The 19,302-nt window shown below is 39.1% G+C and overlaps 1 protein-coding gene across 2 annotated transcripts in view; it reads left to right on the top strand.

The window, feature by feature from the left end:
* TAFAZZIN (tafazzin, phospholipid-lysophospholipid transacylase) overlaps positions 1-19,302 on the top strand; it is a 69,427-nt gene that overhangs the window by 34,916 nt on the left and 15,209 nt on the right. For both annotated transcript variants that reach the window (XM_053695953.1, XM_053695954.1), the window contains exons 7-10: positions 4,239-4,280; positions 4,375-4,437; positions 6,359-6,411; positions 9,940-10,017. In XM_053695953.1, coding sequence (XP_053551928.1) covers positions 4,239-4,280; positions 4,375-4,437; positions 6,359-6,411; positions 9,940-10,017 — 236 coding nt within the window. The remainder of the gene's footprint in view (positions 1-4,238; positions 4,281-4,374; positions 4,438-6,358; positions 6,412-9,939; positions 10,018-19,302) is intronic.

The following is a 19,302-nucleotide window of genomic DNA, read 5'->3' as shown; positions in this document are numbered from 1 at the left end:
CTATCTGCAAATCAGATAAAGAAAGAGGCATTCCTACGCTGTGTGCAAGACCTCCTAGTTATGGGAGTGATCCATCCAGTTCCGCGGACGGAACAAGGACAGGGTTTTTATTCGAATCTGTTTGTGGTTCCCAAAAAAGAGGGAACCTTCAGACCAATTTTGGATCTAAAGATCTTAAACAAATTCCTCAGAGTTCCATCTTTCAAAATGGAAACTATTCGGACCATCCTACCCATGATCCAAGAAGGTCAGTACATGACCACAGTGGACTTAAAGGATGCCTACCTTCACATACCGATTCACAAAGATCATCATCAGTTTCTACGGTTTGCCTTTCTAGACAGGCATTACCAATTTGTAGCTCTTCCCTTCGGGTTGGCTACAGCCCCGAGAATCTTTACAAAGGTTCTGGGCTCACTTCTGGCGGTTCTAAGACCGCGAGGCATAGCGGTGGCTCCGTATCTAGACGACATCCTGATACAGTTGCCAAGTCTCATACAGTGGAAAGTGAACGAGGAAAAGAGTTCTCTATCCCCACTCACAAGAGTCTCCTTCTTAGGGACTCTTATAGATTCTGTAGAAATGAAAATTTACCTGACAGAGTCCAGGTTATCAAAACTTCTAAATGCTTGCTGTGTTCTTCACTCCATTCCGCGCCCTTCGGTAGCTCAGTGTATGGAGGTAATCGGCTTAATGGTAGCGGCAATGGACATAGTGCCATTTGCGCGCCTTCATCTCAGACCGCTGCAATTATGCATGCTGAGTCAGTGGAATGGGGATTACACAGATTTGTCCCGTCTTCTAAATCTGGATCAAGAGACCAGAGATTCTCTTCTCTGGTGGTTGTCTCGGGTACACCTGTCCAAGGGTATGACCTTTCGCAGGCCAGATTGGACAATTGTAACAACAGATGCCAGCCTTCTAGGTTGGGGTGCAGTCTGGAATTCCCTGAAGGCACAGGGTTCGTGGACTCAGGAGGAGAAACTCCTTCCAATAAATATTCTGGAGTTAAGAGCGATATTCAATGCTCTTCTGGCTTGGCCTCAGTTAGCAACACTGAGGTTCATCAGATTTCAGTCGGACAACATCACGACTGTGGCTTACATCAACCATCAAGGGGGAACCAGGAGTTCCCTAGCGATGTTAGAAGTCTCAAAAATAATTCGCTGGGCAGAGTACCACTCTTGCCACCTGTCAGCAATCCATATCCCAGGCGTGGAGAACTGGGAGGCGGATTTTCTAAGTCGTCAGACTTTCCATCCGGGGGAGTGGGAACTCCATCCGGAGGTGTTTGCTCAGTTGATTCATCGTTGGGGCAAACCAGAGTTGGATCTCATGGCGTCTCGCCAGAACTCCAAGCTTCCTTGTTACGGATCCAGGTCCAGGGACCCAGAAGCGACGCTGATAGATGCTCTAGCAGCGCCTTGGTTCTTCAACCTGGCTTATGTGTTTCCACCGTTTCCTCTGCTCCCTCGACTGATTGCCAAAATCAAACAGGAGAGAGCATCAGTGATTCTGATAGCACCTGCGTGGCCACGCAGGACTTGGTATGCAGACCTAGTGGACATGTCATCCTTTCCACCATGGACTCTGCCTCTAAGACAGGACCTTCTAATACAAGGTCCTTTCAATCATCCAAATCTAATTTCTCTGAGACTGACTGCATGGAGATTGAACGCTTGATTCTATCAAAGCGTGGCTTCTCCGAGTCAGTCATTGATACTTTAATACAGGCACGAAAGCCTGTTACCAGGAAAATCTACCACAAGATATGGAGTAAATATCTTTATTGGTGTGAATCAGAGAATTACTCATGGAGTAAGGTTAGGATTCCTAGAATATTGTCTTTTCTCCAAGAGGGCTTGGACAAAGGATTATCAGCTAGTTCCTTAAAGGGACAGATTTCTGCTCTGTCTATTCTTTTGCACAAGCGTCTGGCAGAGGTTCCAGACGTCCAGGCATTTTGCCAGGCTTTGGTTAGAATTAAGCCTGTGTTTAAACCTGTTGCTCCCCCGTGGAGCTTAAACTTGGTTCTTAAGGTTCTTCAAGGAGTTCCGTTTGAACCCCTTCATTCCATTGATATTAAGCTTTTATCTTGGAAGTTCTGTTTTTGATGGCTATTTCCTCGGCTCGGAGAGTCTCTGAGCTATCTGCCTTACAATGTGATTCTCCTTATCTGATTTTTCATGCAGATAAGGTAGTTCTGCGTACCAAACCTGGGTTTTTACTTAAGGTGGTTTCTAACAAGAATATCAATCAAGAGATTGTTGTTCCATCGTTGTGCCCTAATCCTTCTTCAAAGAAGGAACGTCTTTTACATAATCTGGACGTAGTCCGTGCCTTGAAGTTTTACTTACAAGCTACTAAGGATTTTCGTCAAACATCTTCCCTGTTTGTCGTTTACTCTGGACAGAGGAGAGGTCAAAAAGCTTCGGCAACCTCTTTCTTTTTAGTTTCGGAGCGTAATACGACTAGCCTATGAGACTGCTGGACAGCAGCCCCCTGAAAGGATTACAGCTCATTCTACTAGAGCTGTGGCTTCCACCTGGGCCTTCAAAAATGAGGCCTCTGTTGAACAGATTTGCAAGGCTGCGACTTGGTCTTCGCTTCACACTTTTTCAAAATGTTACAAATTTGATACTTTTGCTTCTTCGGAGGCTGTGTTTGGGAGAAAGGTTCTTCAGGCAGTGGTTCCTTCCGCTTAATCCTGCCTTGTCCCTCCCATCATCTGTGTACTTTAGCTTTGGTATTGGTATCCCATAAGTAATGGATGATCCGTGGACTGGATACACTTAACAAGAGAAAACATAATTTATGCTTACCTGATAAATTTATTTCTCTTGTAGTGTATCCAGTCCATGGCCCGCCCTGTCCTTTTAAGGCAGGTCTAAATTTTAATTAAACTACAGTCACCACTGCACCCTATGGTTTCTCCTTTCTCTGTTTGTTTTCGGTCGAATGACTGGATATGACAGTTAGGGGAGGAGCTATATAGCAGCTCTGCTGTGGGTGATCCTCTTGCAACTTCCTGTTGGGAAGGAGAATATCCCATAAGTAATGGATGATCCGTGGACTGGATACACTACAAGAGAAATAAATTTATCAGGTAAGCATAAATTATGTTTTTTCATCTAGTGCAGTGATAACTAACATTGGCACCCTAGATGTTTCGGAACTACATTTCCCATCATGCACAACTAGACTGCAGAGTGCCTAAGCATATTGGGAAATGTAGTTCAAAAACATCTGGGGTGCCAAGGTTAGCCATCACTTATCTAGATAATAGAAACTTTTTTGAGTACAATAGTCCATTAACAAGAACAAGAGTTGCTCAGAGTTCTGGATCTTGAGATGCAATAATTGCTCTTTTTATGTGAAATATGTAAAAAAAAAAGTAACTGAGATCTACTAAGTAATGTGGATAGAAATATTAGTTAAAGGGGCACTGAAACCAAATTTTTTCTTTCGTGATTCAGATAGAGTATGAAATTTTAAGCAACTTTCTAATTTACTCCTATTATCAAATGTTCTTTATTCTCTTGGTATCTTTATTTGAAATGCAAGAATGTAAGTTTAGATGCCGGCACATTTTTGGTGAACAACCTAGGTTGTCCTTGCTGAGTGGTGGATAAATTCATCCACCAATCAAAAACTGCTGTCCAGAGTGCTGAACCAAGAAAAAAACTTAGATGCCTTCTTTTTCATATAAAGATAGCAAAAGAACGAAGAAAAAATTGCTAATAGGAGTAAATTAGAAAGTTGCTTAAAATTGCATGCTCTATCTGAATCACGAAATACATTTTTTGGGTACAGTGTCCCTTTAAATACACTGCTACAAAGCAATAACCCAGGGTGATAAAATTTCTCTGATTTTGGATACATACCTGGGATTAGATGTATTTTGAAGAGGTCTCATAAGAAGTTTTGCTGATTTTTATTTAGTTTTAACGGGTGAGGATGAGGAGTCTGATATAAATAGGTTGGTTTACAAAGTTGTATACATGGTTTCAATGAGTTTCTAATAAGACTTTACTTGTGTGGCTAAAAAGCCTGGGCATGGACGAGGCTTTTCATGTATATAGGTTGTTGGTAAGGGTTTAATATGAAGTATACAGGGTATCCGCAAGATTTGAAATATTTTGGTTAAGCTCTACTCATGACTGAGAACAGCACTAATACCACAGTTGTGTTTTCTAATATCTGTTCCTCTAACACATGTTGTTTTTCTTTCCAAATAGGAAAAGTTAATATAACCCACGAATTTGTTAGGCTGAAATGGGGTAAGTTATCTCAATAAAGATTGTTATTTCTGTGCATTTCATTGTAGGTTTTATATATCGTATGCGTTTTATAACTCTGCATCTTTCTCAAAAGGTATTGGGCGCTTGATAATGGAGTGCTCCTTGAATCCAATCATCCTTCCCCTTTGGCATGTGGGTAAGTGTGCGCTCATGTCTCCTGGTGTATTAAAAGGATAAAAAAACACTAGGATTTACCATTAATAAATATAAAGTGGACTTTCAGTGATCACTTAGTAAAAAAAAGTGCTAAACTCACCCTTTCTGTGCCACGGCACCTCGCTAAAGTCAGCGCCCACGGCACATCGCTCTTCTCTCAATGAAGTGACAGTTCCCACTCTAAACCAATAGCCGTGTTAGCATACAGAACACTGTCAGATGACTAGCACAGCTTTTGGTTTAGAAGTGGAAATAGCACCTCCTCTAATTATGGGTGCTGCCATTTCGGAACCTAGTTTACACTGCAGTTATCCGAAAGAGAGTTGCTGCATATGTGCAAACACGGCAGCACTTGAATGTAGTGAAAGACAGATTTCAACATGGCAGCACCCATGACCAGAGGGAGGCAAGGAATAACATCAATGTCAAAAGAGAGAGAACAACACTCCTGAGATAGAACAAAAGCTAGAATAACTTCCATGCCTGTTCATTTTTATTGCAACTCCTCAGGGTGCACACTCTTTTAGCACACTATGCCCCTTCACAGAGAAATAATATCCCGTAGCATATCAGTCTGACCCTGCCCAATGACAGTCCAGCGCCGAAATACCAGGCAATTCTTCTCTGAACAAGGGAAGCAACAACCCCAGGCGATCGTTTGGGCCTCTTCAGTGAGTAATGGGAATACCAGACGTGGACTCCTTGTACACATGCCCTTAGAGAGATACAACTGTACCTCACTGAAGAGGTCCATAGGAGGCCGAAACGATCGTCTGGGGTTGTTGCTTCCCTTGTTCAGAGATGAATTGCCTGGACTGTCATTGGGCAGGGTCAGACTGATATGCTTCAGGATATTTTTTCTCTGTGAAGGGGCATAGTGTGCTAAAGGAACGCGCACCCTGAGGAGTTGCAATAAAAATGAACAGGCATGGAAGTAATTCTAGCTTTTGTTCTATCTCAGGAGTGCTGTTCTCTTTTTTTTGAATAACATCAATGCTATGCTAAATATTTGGTGATTAATGTCCCTTTAATTATTTAAATATGCAAGAAATCTGAGAGCCTCTATACCCTGAGCCTGAAGACGGGGGGGGGGGGGAGGGGGGAATTCTCTAAAGCTCTCTGGTCTGGCAAAATAATATAGGTCAGTACTGCAGGGTTCCTCAAAGAAATTTGAGAAAAGCAAAGTTTAGCTTGAGCTCTTGCTATATGCAAAGTTATGGATGTGATGTGATGGAGAGTCTTCCACATTAAAGGACCACTCAACACAATAGAATTGCATAATTAATAAGTGCATAATAAAGAGACAATGAAATAACACTCTGAATGTTAACTAAGCAGTATTCAGACATCAGCCAATCACAGACTAGTATACGTATACCCTGTGAGCTTGTGCACATGCTAAGTAGGATCTTGTTCCCCAGAAAGTGTGCATATAAAAAGACTGCAAAATTGCAAAGTGTCTTAAAACTGCTGCTTTCTCTCAACCATAAAAGTTCATTTTGACTTGAATGTCCCTATAAAATATAATTTCTAAAACAATGCCAAAGATTTTGCAAGAACTAGCTGCTGATTGGTGACTGCACATATATGCCTTTTTGTTATTGGCTCACCTGATGTGTTCAACCAGTTCCCAGGAGTGCATTGATGCGCCTGAGCCTCCTTAGGTATGCTTTTCAACAAAAAATACATAGAGAACAGAAGTAAATTGAAAGATTGTGTAAAATTGTATGCTCTAGCTAAGTATTTTTTTCCTGTGTTTCTTGTCCTTTTAACTAAACAGAATCCTTAGGTAGGAACAAGAAACCATCACTAACTCATGTACATGTATTACAAATATTTTGTGCTTTCATCTAATATACAAACTTTTTAAATTGTTACTCCAATTTTTTGTTTTTCTATAGGAATGAATGATGTGCTTCCCAACGACCCTCCTTACATACCACAAAGTGGGAAGGTAAGATATTGCATGATTTCTGTGTAATTTGCAGACCAGTTGCACATTCAGTGACAACAGGTGAAACTGAACACCTGCCACCTTGGGAGAGGTTTTTCCTTTCACTCGCCTCTAACCTCCCATTTTGGGGCTAAATTTATTAAGATGTATTCACAGATTTTAAGGCTATGTGGAGCCTGCAGCCACAAATTTAAAGTACCAGTAAATACAGTAGATTTGCATAATAAACAAATGCATGATAACAAGACAATGCAATAGCACTTTAGTCTGAACTTCAAATGAGTAGTAGATATTTTTTTTTTCTGACAAATTTCAAATTTATGTCGATTTCCACTCCTCCTGTACTATGTGACAGCCATCAGCCAATCACAAATGCATATACGTATATTCTGTGAATTCCTGCACATGCTCAGTAGGAGCTGGTGACTCAAAAAGTGTAAATATAAAAAGACTGTGCACATTTTGTTAACGAAAGTTGTTTAAAATTGCTGCTCTATCTGTATCATGAAAGTTTAATTTTGACTCCTGTGCAGTGTTAAATTTTGCTAGACAATGTAGCATCACAAAGTACCGTTGCCAGCGGACAGACAGTGATTATAAGAAGGGAGTGTCATAAAGACCAGAATGCCCAGAAGGAGAGAACCATCAACTAAACACTGTATTAGGCTTGTTTTTAAAAGAAAACCAATATGGTTTTCAAGAGAAGTAGCACATGCAGTTAAGACAATAAAGGCAGTCTATAAAAGAATTCAAACTCACTGGCTCAGAAGAGGATAAGGAAAAACGGAGAACCCATCAAAAGATGACAAAGCAGTTAATCAGAAAGGCTAAAGCTGATGCAGAAGAGAAAATAGTACAATCTGTAAAAAAACAGTGACAAAACCTTCTTTAGATATATCAGTGAAAAGAGAAAAACTAACAGAGGGATAGTTAGACTCAAGAATGATGATAGAGTAGTGGAAGAAAATAAGCAAATAGCAAACTGTTTAAATGATTACTTTTGTTCAGTCTTTACAACAGATGGTAAAGATAGAGAGATTCTATTAAGGGATGTTACTGTAAATAATAAAGTGAGTAGTATTTTTCTTTTTACAGAGGAAGAGGTTTCAATGGCTTTATCAAAAATGTAAATAAGTCTTTGGGTCCAGATAACTATACAAGGGTTCTAAGAGGACTTATATCTGTAATAGCTACTCCATTAGCTGATTTATTTAATCAGCCACTTCTAACAGGAGTTGTTCCAAAAGACTGGAAAATTGCCGATGTAGTCCCTCTTCATAAAAAGGGTAGTAGGGAGGATTCTGCTAACTATAGGTCAGTCAGTTTTACCTCAATTGCAGGGAAATGAATGGAAACTCTTTTAAAGGAAAGACTTGTATCTTTCCTTCAGACAAACAACTTAGAAGACAAAGGACAGCATGGTTTCACTGCTGGAAGATCATGTCAGACTAATCTAATCAATTTCTTTGACCATGTAACTAAAATAATAGACCAGGGAGGAGCCGTAGATGTTGCATATCTAGACTTTAGCAAAGCATTTGACACCGTCCCACACAAGACTTATTCACAAAATGTATTGCCTTGGAATAGATGCTAAGATTAAGTGGGTAGAATGCTGGCTTAAAGATAGACGACAGAGGGTTTCAATTAATGGAGTACATTCAAATGAGGCATCAGTTACTAGTGGTGTTCCCCAAGGGTCAGTTATTGGGCCTGTTTTGTTTAACTTGTTCATAGTGATATTGGAAGTGGGCTTAAGGGGAAGGTTTGCTTGTTTGCTGATGATACAAAAATTTGTAACTGGGTAGATGTTCCAGGAGAGGTTGATCAAATGAACTGTGATATTAAAAAAACTAGAGGACTGGTCAAATAAATGGGATCTGTAATTTAATATTACCAAGAGCAAAATTATGCATATAGGATCCAAAAACCAAAAGGCCAATTATAGTCTCAGTCAGTGTTCCCTCTAAGGCCAGTTTTGTGAGCGGCCCAGCAGTGAAACAGTTAATAAGGGTACCATACCTTGCAGTCTGCATTGTGTAGTGTTTGCTAATTGCTCTAGTTAACTGATTCACTGCTGGGATGCTCACACAACTGGCCTTAGAGGAAACACTGGTCTCAATGGTACATTACGGACTGTAACTAAAGAAGAAATGGACTTGGGAATTATTATTTCAGATGATTTAAAATTTGGTACACAATGCAGCAGTGCAGCCAATAAGGCCAGTAGAATACTTGGTTGCATTGGAAGAGGTTTTAGTAGCAGAAATAGCAAGGTTCTTATGCCACTTTACAGATAATTTTTAGACCAAATCTGGAATACTGTGTACAGTTCTGGAGACCATATCTTCAGAAAGATATAAATAAACTAGAAGCTGTCCAAAGGAGGGCTACTAAAATGGTACATGGTCTAAAATATAAAACGTACAAAGAAAGACTCTTTGATCTAAATATGTATAGTTTAGAGGATAGAAGGGAAAGAGGTGACATGATAGAAACCTTCAAATATATGAAGGGACTTAATAAAATAGAAGCTAAAAGCATTTTTCACAAAAAAACAAATGCCAAAACAAGGGGTCACCATCTAAAGTTAGAGGGTAGCAGATTCAGGAGAAATTTGAGGAAGCATATTTTTTTTTACAGAAAAGGGTGGTGGATTCATGGAATAAACTTCCATTTGAGGTGGTAAACACAAAGACTGTAAAGGAATTAAAAAATGCCTGGGACATGCATAAGGCTATCCTAAGGAAAAGGTAACGTAATATGGGTTGACTTGATGGGCCTTTTGGTTCTTATCTACCGTCAAAGTCTAAGAATATTACTTGCCACCGATAAAGTCAAGAAGCCACTTTTGCGGTTAATTAAAAGCACCTTAAAAATTAAAAAGGAGGGGGAGTCAAAAAATTAGCCATAAGGAGAGGTAAATAGGGTGTTTCTTCAAAATAAGTAGGATTAAAGAATGTTTAAAGAAAGGTAAGATACCAGTGGTATGGAAGATGTGGCCTAAACGAGATAAATTGTTAAGATGAAAGGCAAGATTTATTATGATTGCAGGCGGAAAGAGATCCAATGAAGGATCCAAATATTAATCTATATAGTTTCTTTTTTCTTACTTTTTACATACATTTCTTGATATGATAGAGCTAATTAAAGGGATATAAAACACACTTTTTTTTTCTTTCATGATTCAGATAGAGCATACAATTTTAAGCTCCCAAGCTTACAAATTAATAATTGGAGTAAATTAGAAAGATGCTTAAAATTGCTGCTCTATTTGAATCATGAAAGAAAAACATTGTTTTTCATATCCCTTTATGTATAAAGATAAGTGTGTTTGTGGGATTGGTCCCTCCTCCTAAGGGGGAACAGGGCATCAACTGTTTAATACAAATATGGGAACATTTAAATGTGTATATATCATATAGAATGTCCTTCTGTGTATGTCTCTAAGGTTATGAATTAGGTTGAGTAGGAAGAAATTAATCTGTGTGTGTAAATCTGTCTTTTTTTTTTCCTCTTGCTCTCCAGAAAATTACTGTGTTGGTGGGAAGACCGTTTAGGATGGCGTCTGTGTTGGAGCACCTGAGATCAGAGGACATATCATCTGTAAGTATCTCCCCAAAAATAGCATACATGTTGTCAGTGAAAGCTCTTTCACCTATGGTAAGTCTTATACAGAACTAAACAGGTGACATGATAAATACTTAAATTGCTTAAGAAATTTTGCCAGCCTATCAGATGCTCCTCTTACATTTTTTTTTGTCATGTTCTTTTGGTGATATATTTGGTTTTGGTGCGTAGAAGCATACCTTGTATTGCGCTCACTTTCTTGCGCTTTGCAGATATTGCACTTTTTACAAATTGAAGGTTTGTGGCACCCCTGTGTCGAGCAATTCTATTGCTGGCTCAGATGATGGTTAGCATATTTTTTAGCAATAAAGTATTTTTCAATTAACCCCTTAAGGACCAACGTTGTACAAAAAACGGTTGTTAATGACCAACGTCGTACCCTGTACGTCGTTAGTGTTTTCAAGGGGTGGAAGTGATCCTGATCGCTTCCAGCCTCTTTCAAGTTATTGCAGTGACGCCTCGATTTTGAGGCATCCTGCAATAAATTTTTTTAGCCATCCAATGCAGAGAGAGCCACTCGGTGGCCCTTTCTGCATCGGCCATCGATGGTCACGATCGTTGGTGGGTGGGAGCCGTTGCAGGGAGGTGGGTGGGCGGCCGGCCTGCTGGCCATCGATGGGGGTTGTGCGACAGAGGGGGGCGAATCACGGGCGCGTGCACAGGGGCGGGTGGGAACGCTACACTATGGCACAATTGTTATACGATAAAGTGGGAAAGAAGAGGGAGGGGATTTTTATCTAAGGGATCTGGGAGGGGGGTTAGTTATTGAGGGGGGGGCAGCAACACTACAGAAAAATATGTAAAAAAAAAAAAAAACAACAAAAAACATTTTATGGCAAACTGGGTACTGGCAGACAGCTGCCAGTACCCAAGATGGCGCAAATAAGTTAGAGGGAGAGGGTTAGAGAGCTATTTTGGGGGGGTCAGAGAAGTTGGGGGCTAAGGGGGATCTTCTACAGCAGAATATGTTTTTTAACAAACAAACCTTTTATTTTAATACAGGCAGACTTTCTGCCAGTACTTAAGATGGCGGGGACAATTGTGGGGTGGGGGAGGGAAGAGAGCTGTTTTGGAGGGATCAGGGGGTGGGATGTGTCAGGTGGGAGGCTGATCTCTACACTAAAGCTAAAATTAACCCTGCAAGCACCCTACAAGCTACCTAATTAACCCATTCACTTCTGGGCATAATACAAGTGTGGTGCTTAGCGGCCTTCTAATTACCAAAAAGCAATGCCAAAGCCATATACTGTATGTCTGCTATTTCTGAACAAAGGGGATCCCAGAGAAGCTTTTACAACCATTTGTGCCATAATTGCACAAGCTGTTTGTAAATAATTTCAGTGAGAAACCAAAGATTGTGAAAAATTTTACGTTTTTTTATTTGATCGCATTTGGCGGTGAAAAAGTTGCATGAAATATACCAAAATGGGCCTAGATCAATACTTTGGGTTGTCTACCACACTAAAGCTAAAATTAACCCTACAAGCTCCCTAATTAACCCCTTCACTGCTGGGCATAATACACATGTGGTGCGCAGCGGCATTTAGCGGCCTTCTAATTGCTTAATAGCCATATAAGTCTGCTATTTCTGAACAAAGGGGATCCCAGAGAAGCATTTACAACCATTTGTGCCATAATTGCACAAGCTGTTTGTAAATAATTTCAGTGAGAAACCTAAAGTTTGTGAAAAAGTGAACAATTTTTTTTTATTTGATCGCATTTGGCGGTGAAATGGTGGCATGAAATATACCAAAATGGGCCTAGATCAATACTTTGGGATGTCTTCTAAAAAAAATATATACATGTCAAAGAATATTCAGGGATTCCTGACAGATATCAGTGTCCCAATGTAACTATCGCTAATTTTGGGGGGAAAAAAATGTTTTGGAAATAGCACAGTGCTACTTGTATTTATTGCCCTATAACTTGCAAAAAAGCAAAGAACATGTAAATATTGGGTATTTCTAAACTCAGGACAAAATGTTTAAACTATTTAATATGGTTGTTTTTTGGTGGTTGTAGATGTAGATTTTGGGGGTCAAAGTTGGAAAAAGTGTGGTTTTTGTTTTTTCCATCATATTTTATAAAAACAAATTATAGTAAGTTTTAATATATGATGAAAATAATGGTACCTTTAGAAAGTCCATTTAATGCAGAGAAAAACGGTATATAATATGTGTGGGTACAGTAAATGACTAAGAGGAAAATTACAGCTAAACACAAACACTGCTAAAATTTAAAAATAGCCCTGGTCAGAAAATGGAAAAGTAAATTTTGATGCTAAAGTGCCCGGTTTTTAAAACTTCAATTAAAATCAGGGGCACTTTAATTCATCAAAATTTTCATTTCACTCCTGTTATGACAAAAAAATTACCTTTTAAACTTCACAGCAGCTCCAGCTTCCTCCGGTCTCACAAGCCATTTCTGATGTCAGAAATGATTGATAGGTCATCCTCCAATCACAGCTTCCCCCCCCGGGGGATTCAGTGTCGGATTCACTGCTGTGATTGGAGGAAGCCGGATGCCTCATTTTAGACCCAGAAAGAGGCTTTGAAATTGGTGGAGGAAGTTGGAGCGGCTGTGAAGATTAAAAGGTAAGTTGTTTTTTTTCACAACAGAAGTGAAATGAAAATTTTGATGAATTAAAGTGCCCCTGTTTTTAATCGAAGTTTTGAAAACCGGGCACTTTAGCATCAAAATTTACATTCACTTTAAGGGGTTAAAGTATGTACTGTACATTGTGTGTGTGTGTTTTTTTTCTTCTAGACATTATGCTATTGCACACTTAATAGACTACATTGCGGTGTAAATATAACTTTTATATGCACTGGGAAACAAAAAAAAAAACTAGTGCGACTCACTCAAATGGAAGATCAGCACAAGGTATAATTACAAATTACAAAGTAAAACAATCTGTGATGCGGATTTTGAGTCTCAATGAAGAAGAGAAAAGTTACGCCAAGTAGAAACTTAAAATCATTCTGATGTATGGATTACAGAGCAGTATAGATAATATAATATTTCTTAATTTTCATTAAAGTGAATGTAAAGTTTGCGGAATGAGTCCCCGGTTTTTAAAAATCCTATTAAAAACAGGGGCACTTTCATTCATCAAACTTTACATTTCATTGGTTTTGTTAAAATACTTAAATTTTCTTCTTGAAAGCCGCTCCAACGCTTCTGCAGCCCGTCGCAAGCCTCTTCATACGTCGGCAATGACGATTCCGGCATCCTCCAATCATGGCTTCCCCCCCCCGGGGGAATCATTGCCTAAAGCAGCGGCTTTCACGAAGAAAAGGTAAGTATTTGAACAAAACCAGTGAAATGTAAAGTTTGATGAATGAAAGTGCCCCTGTTTTTAATAGGATTATTAAAAACAGGGCACTGGTTCGTCTTCATTCACTTTAACAACATACATAACATAAAAATTAAACTTTAACAAGTAACCTGCCTTTTATGAAATAAGGATGCTTTTCATTGTTGATAGTAGTTCAATTATAACCTCTGTATTGACAGTTGTATGGCAAAGGTTGCATGAGCAGCTGGGGGTAAAATAAATAAATAAATAAATACACAATACAATAAAATTTAAGCTCCAAGGATTACTCCCTCCTTTCCATCCACTGTTCTTTTACCCGCAACTGTCCCAGATATCGGACATCTTAAAAGTAAGCTAGCGCAGCGGAATCTGTTGGCGCTCTACAGATAACTGATAATAATAAGCTCTTCAATAAGACTTTGTCGTCTGTACTAGCACTAATCTCCTCATTTTGATTGCCACATAGAATTCCCCACTCACCTCTCAGAGGCCCAGATTCTAAAAAATGTACTGGTCAAGACGTGGTTTTCCAGTCCAACACTCGCAGGGGTAGCCCTCATGGAATTCTATTAAAAAAGGGGCTGTACCTGCAAGATGTCAACCATACAAATAATGAGAGCTCTCTGCTAGGTAAAAGTTTGCAATGGAGGGCGAAATAGAGAGGGGGAACCCGGCGTGTTTTAAAACGTGAATACTATGCTTAATACAAATCAAATGACGCTGTTTTCAGTGCACTATACCTTCAGCTTGCTGGAATTTCCGTATACAAAGGTTCTCCTTTCAGAATAATTAGTGTTTTGAGTATTTTGGTGAAAACTCCACTTTTTAAATGCAGAGAAAAAACAATGAGAACTGTAGCGCAAAAATGTTTATAGAAATATACTGGGATTTGTGAGAAAATTTCATATACGCCCATGTTCAGGCCATTTTATGAAAAAAAACATTATGTATTGTATTTTGTACTTTTAAGTACACATTTCTTGCTTTTTTAATTTTGTTTGCACATGCAGTGTACTTTAATTACGATTTAGGCTGTGCATAGTTAATATGATTTATTCCTGTGTAATTTACCTACAAATTTTATGTTTTTGATAAAATATGATTCATGGTGAACAATTTTGTTACAAATTTTGATGTACCTTAACAATACAATTTTTTTCTTGCATATTTTTGTGGGAATGGTTCAGTTTATTCATTTTGTAAGATTTTTAAGTTACAAATTTTATTGTGCACTTTGGTAATCTTTGCAAAATGCAGTATACACCCCTTTGCAAGGTTAAATGTGTCTTTATATAATTCCACCAGGAAAATGGACTGGCGAGCATTCTTATAGAATCTCACCAGCCCAGAGACCTTTTTAGAATTTGGGCCAGAGAGGCATTGAGAAGTAGGTCCAATTGTGAGAAGGGAAGCAATATCTTGATTTAAGGTTTTTAAATATGTCTGCCATTTCTAACAGTGACGCCAAGTTTTAACATCATATTCTTCAATAAGTTATCCTTTCCTTCCGGATAGGGAGATTCCATGGCTTCATTCCTTACTTTGTTTAAGCTGGGATATAGAGGGAGGCCGTTTTACTGTCCATAAAGCAAGGATGCATCTCCTACTGTTTTTTTATTTTATTTTTTATTTATATGACGTGGTAATGTGGATTATAGCTCCAATCTTAAAATTTTTTTTTTCTTCTGCTTCTTGCAATGGGTACCCCTCTTTCCTGCTCCAGATTAATCTGTTCTATATTTCAGGTTGTATGCAGCTTTTGCTGTGCTTGTTTGGGGGTTTCCTCTATTTCTCTTTATCTTTGTGGCATTGATAAAGATAAAGAACTGCAATGTCTTCTGGGTAATTTTAAGTTGTCTCACAAATCTGTGTTGTGCTCTTATAGAGAGTCTTCTAAAAAATAGTTATATGGATACTTCCTCTGAGAAGGCATCTTCTTTAAATGGACATTAAACGCTAAATACATTTTTAAGCATAGTATTGAGATTATACCCTGGCTCCTTCTAGTCATGGGTGCTAACCTAGGTCCCAAAATGGCAGTACCCATTATTAGAGGAAGTTGTATAAAATGTATTTAGTGTTTATTAATGACCCTTCAAGATCAAGCTATCCATCCTTGTTCCCTTGAATTCTACTGTTTTGTATGATATGCATCGTTTATTTTGTATGAGTCAACATTTTGCAGGCTTTTTTAAATTGTCGAATATCCCTTTAAGGACAAATTTATGAGTATTGTGATAAAAGTTTTAATGCTATTTCAAATGTGGAAATGGTTTCCCCTGTCCCCAATATGGCTGTCCCCAATATGACCAATTTTTGTGGAGTTAAAGGTTTAATTCTTAAGTAGGTTTCAATCTTCAAATTTCTCTCTTTACCTAAAGTGCCTTAACTTGTATGTGCCTTATTCAAGGAATAACACTCTTCATTCCTTTAAGAATTATATGGATAGATGGGCTGAGATTGCCTTTACTAATGTATTTGTAAGGTATTTCCATTTGTTTTTAGTAAATCCATTTCTGCTGTTGTGTTGCCAGCACTTTAATTATCTTGCTTGAAAACATTAACAGAACAATGCCAGGTTCTTAAATACGAATAAACACACTCTGGGCAAGAATTGTTCTTTTTCATTTGTTTTGTGTGTGTGTTTGTTTTTTTTAAACTGAGATCTATCCATGTAAACTCTCCAGTTGACCATTTTAAAAAAAATACCAACTTTGTATCCAGGTCTACTTGTCCTTTATTGCTTAATGCCTTGGCTGCAGATAATGACTCAATGACTATTATTATAGAGGTCCCATGTGGGGAAATAACTCTTCATAAAAAGTTTAAATCCTTTACTTTCAAAGCAATATATTGTCCTTTGGTATAGTTATAAATGTGCCAGTAAGTGTGCTTTAAGTCTAAACATAGATCTTTGAAGAATGTGTTTCTGAATATGCCTTAAGAAACCAGAGTGTTCTTCCTTAGGGAAACTCTTCTGTTCACAGGTTTGTGGGTTTTCAGACTATAGTATTTTTAGAGGTTTCATAGAAATCCGTGTACTTTAGCTTTGGTATTGGTATCCCATAAGTAATGGATGATCCGTGGACTGGATACTCTTAACAAGAGAAAACATAATTTATGCTTACCTGATAAATTTATTTCTCTTGTAGTGTATCCAGTCCACGGCCCGCCCTGTCACTTTAAGGCAGGTAATTTTTCCATTAAACTACAGTCACCACTGCACCCCTATGGTTTTCCTTTCTCTGCATGTTTTCGGTCGAATGACTGGTAATGGCAGTTAGGGGAGGAGCTATATAGCAGCTTTGCTGTGGGTGGACTCTTGCAACTTCCTGTTGGGAAGGAGAATATATCCCATAAGTAATGGATGATCCGTGGACTGGATACACTACAAGAGAAATAAATTTATCAGGTAAGCATAAATTATGTTTTTTTATTTTATTTTTTATTTATATGACGTGGTAATGTGAATTATAGCTCCAATCTTAAATTTGTTTTTTCTCCAACATAGGTGTGTCCGGTCCACGGCGTCATCCTTACTTGTGGGATATTCTCCTCCCCAACAGGAAATGGCAAAGAGCCCAGCAAAGCTGGTCACATGATCCCTCCTAGGCTCCGCCTACCCCAGTCATTCTCTTTGCCGTTGTACAGGCAACATCTCCACGGAGATGGCTTAGAGTTTTTTAGTGTTTAACTGTAGTTTTTATTATTCAATCAAGAGTTTGTTATTTTGAAATAGTGCTGGTATGTACTATTTACTCAGAAACAGAAAAGAGATGAAGATTTCTGTTTGTATGAGGAAAATGATTTTAGCAACCGTAACTAAAATCCATGGCTGTTCCACACAGGACTGTTGAGAGCAATTAACTTCAGTTGGGGGAACAGTATGCAGTCTCTTGCTGCTTGAGGTATGACACATTCTAACAAGACGATGTAATGCTGGAAGCTGTCATTTTCCCTATGGGATCCGGTAAGCCATGTTTATTACGATCGTAAATAAGGGCTTCACAAGGGCTTATTAAGACAGTAGACTTTTTTTTGGGCTAAATCGATTCATTATTAACACATATTTAGCCTTGAGGAATCATTTTATCTGGGTATTTTGATATAATAATATCGGCAGGCACTGTATTAGACACCTTATACCTTAGGGGCTTTCCCAAAGCATAAGCAGAGCCTCATTTTCGCGCCGGTGTGGCGCACTTGTTTTTGAGAGGCATGGCATGCAGTCGCATGTGAGAGGAGCTCTGACACTTAGAAAAGACTTTCTGAAGGCGTCATTTGGTATCGTATTCCCCTTTGGGCTTGGTTGGGTCTCAGCAAAGCAGATACCAGGGACTGTAAAGGGGTTAAAGTTAAAAACGGCTCCGGTTCCGTTATTTTAAGGGTTAAAGCTTCCAAATTTGGTGTGCAATACTTTTAAGGCTTTAAGACACTGTGGTGAAAATTTGGTGAATTTTGCACAATTCCTTCATGTTTTTTCGCAATTGCAGTAATAAAGTGTGTTCAGTTTAAAATTTAAAGTGACAGTAACGGTTTTATTTTAAAACGTTTTTTGTACTTTGTTATCAAGTTTATGCCTGTTTAACATGTCTGAACTACCAGATAGACTGTGTTCTGAATGTGGGGAAGCCAGAATTCCTATTCATTTAAATAAATGTGATTTATGTGATAATGACAATGATGCCCAAGATGATTCCTCAAGTGAGGGGAGTAAGCATGGTACTGCATCATTCCCTCCTTCGTCTACACGAGTCTTGCCCACTCAGGAGGCCCCTAGTACATCTAGCGCGCCAATACTCCTTACTATGCAACAATTAACGGCTGTAATGGATAATTCTGTCAAAAACATTTTAGCCCAAATGAACACTTGTCAGCGTAAGCGCGGCTGCTCTGTTTTAGATACTGAAGAGCATGGCAACGCTGATACTAATATCTCTGAAGGGCCCCTAACCCAGTCTGATGGGGCCAGGGAAGTTTTGTCTGAGGGAGAAATTACTGATTCAGGGAACATTTCTCAACAGGCTGAACCTGATGTGATTGCATTTAAATTTAAGTTGGAACATCTCCGCATTCTGCTTAAGGAGGTATTATCCACTCTGGATGATTGTGACAAGTTGGTCATCCCAGAGAAACTATGTAAAATGGACAAGTTCCTAGAGGTGCCGGGGCTCCCAGAAGCTTTTCCTATACCCAAGCGGGTGGCGGACATTGTTAATAAAGAATGGGAAAGGCCCGGTATTCCTTTCGTTCCTCCCCCCATATTTAAAAAATTATTTCCTTTGGTCGACCCTAGAAAGGACTTATGGCAGACAGTCCCCAAGGTCGAGGGGGCGGTTTCCACTTTAAAACAAACGCACCACTATACCCATAGAGGATAGTTGTGCTTTCAAAGATCCTATGGATAAAAAATTAGAAGGTTTGCTTAAAAAGATGTTTGTTCAGCAGGGTTACCTTCTACAACCAATTGCATGCATTGTCCCTGTCGCTACAGCCGCATGTTTCTGGTTCGATGAGCTGATAAAGGCGGTCGATAGTGATTCTCCTCCTTATGAGGAGATTATGGACAGAATCAATGCTCTCAAATTGGCTAATTCTTTCACCCTAGACGCCACTTTGCAATTGGCTAGGTTAGCGGCTAAGAATTCTGGGTTTGCTATTGTGGCGCGCAGAGCGCTTTGGTTGAAATCTTGGTCGGCTGATGCGTCTTCCAAGAACAAGCTACTTAACATTCCTTTCAAGGGGAAAACGCTGTTTGGCCCTGACTTGAAAGAGATTATCTCTGATATCACTGGGGGTAAGGGCCACGCCCTTCCTCAGGATCGGCCTTTCAAGGCAAAAAATAAACCTAATTTTCGTCCCTTTCGTAGAAACGGACCAGCCCGAGGTGCTACGTCCTCTAAGCAAGAGGGTAATACTTCTCAAGCCAAGCCAGCTTGGAG

This window comes from Bombina bombina, chromosome 12 (assembly GCF_027579735.1).
Source record: "Bombina bombina isolate aBomBom1 chromosome 12, aBomBom1.pri, whole genome shotgun sequence".
Classification (NCBI taxonomy): Eukaryota; Metazoa; Chordata; class Amphibia; order Anura; family Bombinatoridae; genus Bombina; species Bombina bombina.
The sequence above is the reverse complement of the archived record's forward strand: the minus strand, read 5'-3'. Positions and strand labels throughout refer to the sequence as shown.